Genomic DNA, 1,197 nt, shown 5'->3' with positions numbered 1-1,197 from the left:
TATATATATATATATATATATATATATATATATATATACAGCGCAGATTTGTATTAATTGAAGGTTACAAGATACTAATTCTTGTTCTCTTTGTATCCTAATCAGTATTATTATGAATAGAATGGTACTTTATAATGTTACAACCTTATTTTGTCTGGCAACATAGTTTTTTTTTGTTCCCAGTGCACTACCTTCTTTGGGTCAGGTTGGTCCGTCATGTCAGCCACCATAAGGACACTTCTGTCCGGCCCAAATGCTAAAGCTTCAACAAACTGATGGGGGTCTTTCCTGGTACTTTCGTAAGTAAACTTTTTAATAAAATCATCAAGGGTATAAGTTGGAGTGTACTGGAGGTGCACAAACTTTTTAGCTGGAATGATACGAATTTCAGCTGAAAGTAGAAATCCCAAGGTGCCATGTGCCCAAGGCACAGAGTAAAACAGGTCGGGTTCATTGTCCTGTATTCAAACATATAAAAGTTAGGCACAATTTTTCAGTATCCTGTATTTAAACAAATATTATTTTAATACTAACAAGTGGATTCTTATGTTTACATAACTAATGTGTAAAAACTATATGATGGTCACTATCTGTCAACTTATTACAACATATCTAAAGCAGAAATGTTCATAAACGACCAAACTTGGTAATATAATAGACTTGCCACAGCCAGATGCCAAATGAAAGTATGGTTATTCACCCAGCAGCTTAGTGTAGATATGTGTGTGTGATATGAACACTGGTACAGCTGGCTCAATCTGTAGAGCATGAAACTCTTAATATCTTAAGTAATGTAAATTGTGAAATTAGGTTGATCTAAAATAAATACTCCCTTTGATTAATTTCATTCCCTTTTCTAACCTGTAATAACAAAGTTGTATATTTTCCACTTATTAACAAGTTTCACGATTAATATTAGGTCATCAAGACATTAATGTCGCTTTTTTTAGATGAAAAAATCCAAACAACTTATATATCAAAACAAAACATTTATTAAATGAAATACTCTCCCTTCTTATCGATGATGCTTTTCCATCTTACAAACAAGTTGTTAATGCCCTGATAAAATAAATCACTTTGCTTTGAAGCAAGAAACATGTCGATGTCCTCTTTAACACCTTCCACATTTGCATTCGTTTTCCCATTAACATGGTGTTGCAGTGAACGAAAAAGATGGTAATCTTATTGTGCCATATC

General features: G+C 32.8%; 1 protein-coding gene across 2 annotated transcripts in view; it reads right to left on the bottom strand.

Moving 5' to 3' along the window:
• Positions 1 to 1,197, bottom strand: part of LOC106458241 (delta(24)-sterol reductase-like) — a 19,104-nt gene that overhangs the window by 9,299 nt on the left and 8,608 nt on the right. For both annotated transcript variants that reach the window (XM_013917717.2, XM_022384383.1), the window contains one exon: positions 192 to 458. In XM_013917717.2, coding sequence (XP_013773171.1) covers positions 192 to 458 — 267 coding nt within the window. The remainder of the gene's footprint in view (positions 1 to 191; positions 459 to 1,197) is intronic.

This window comes from Limulus polyphemus, unplaced genomic scaffold, assembly GCF_000517525.1.
Source record: "Limulus polyphemus unplaced genomic scaffold, Limulus_polyphemus-2.1.2 Scaffold434, whole genome shotgun sequence".
Classification (NCBI taxonomy): Eukaryota; Metazoa; Arthropoda; class Merostomata; order Xiphosura; family Limulidae; genus Limulus; species Limulus polyphemus.
Note: the sequence above shows the minus strand (reverse complement) of the source record. Positions and strands in the feature narration are given on the sequence as shown.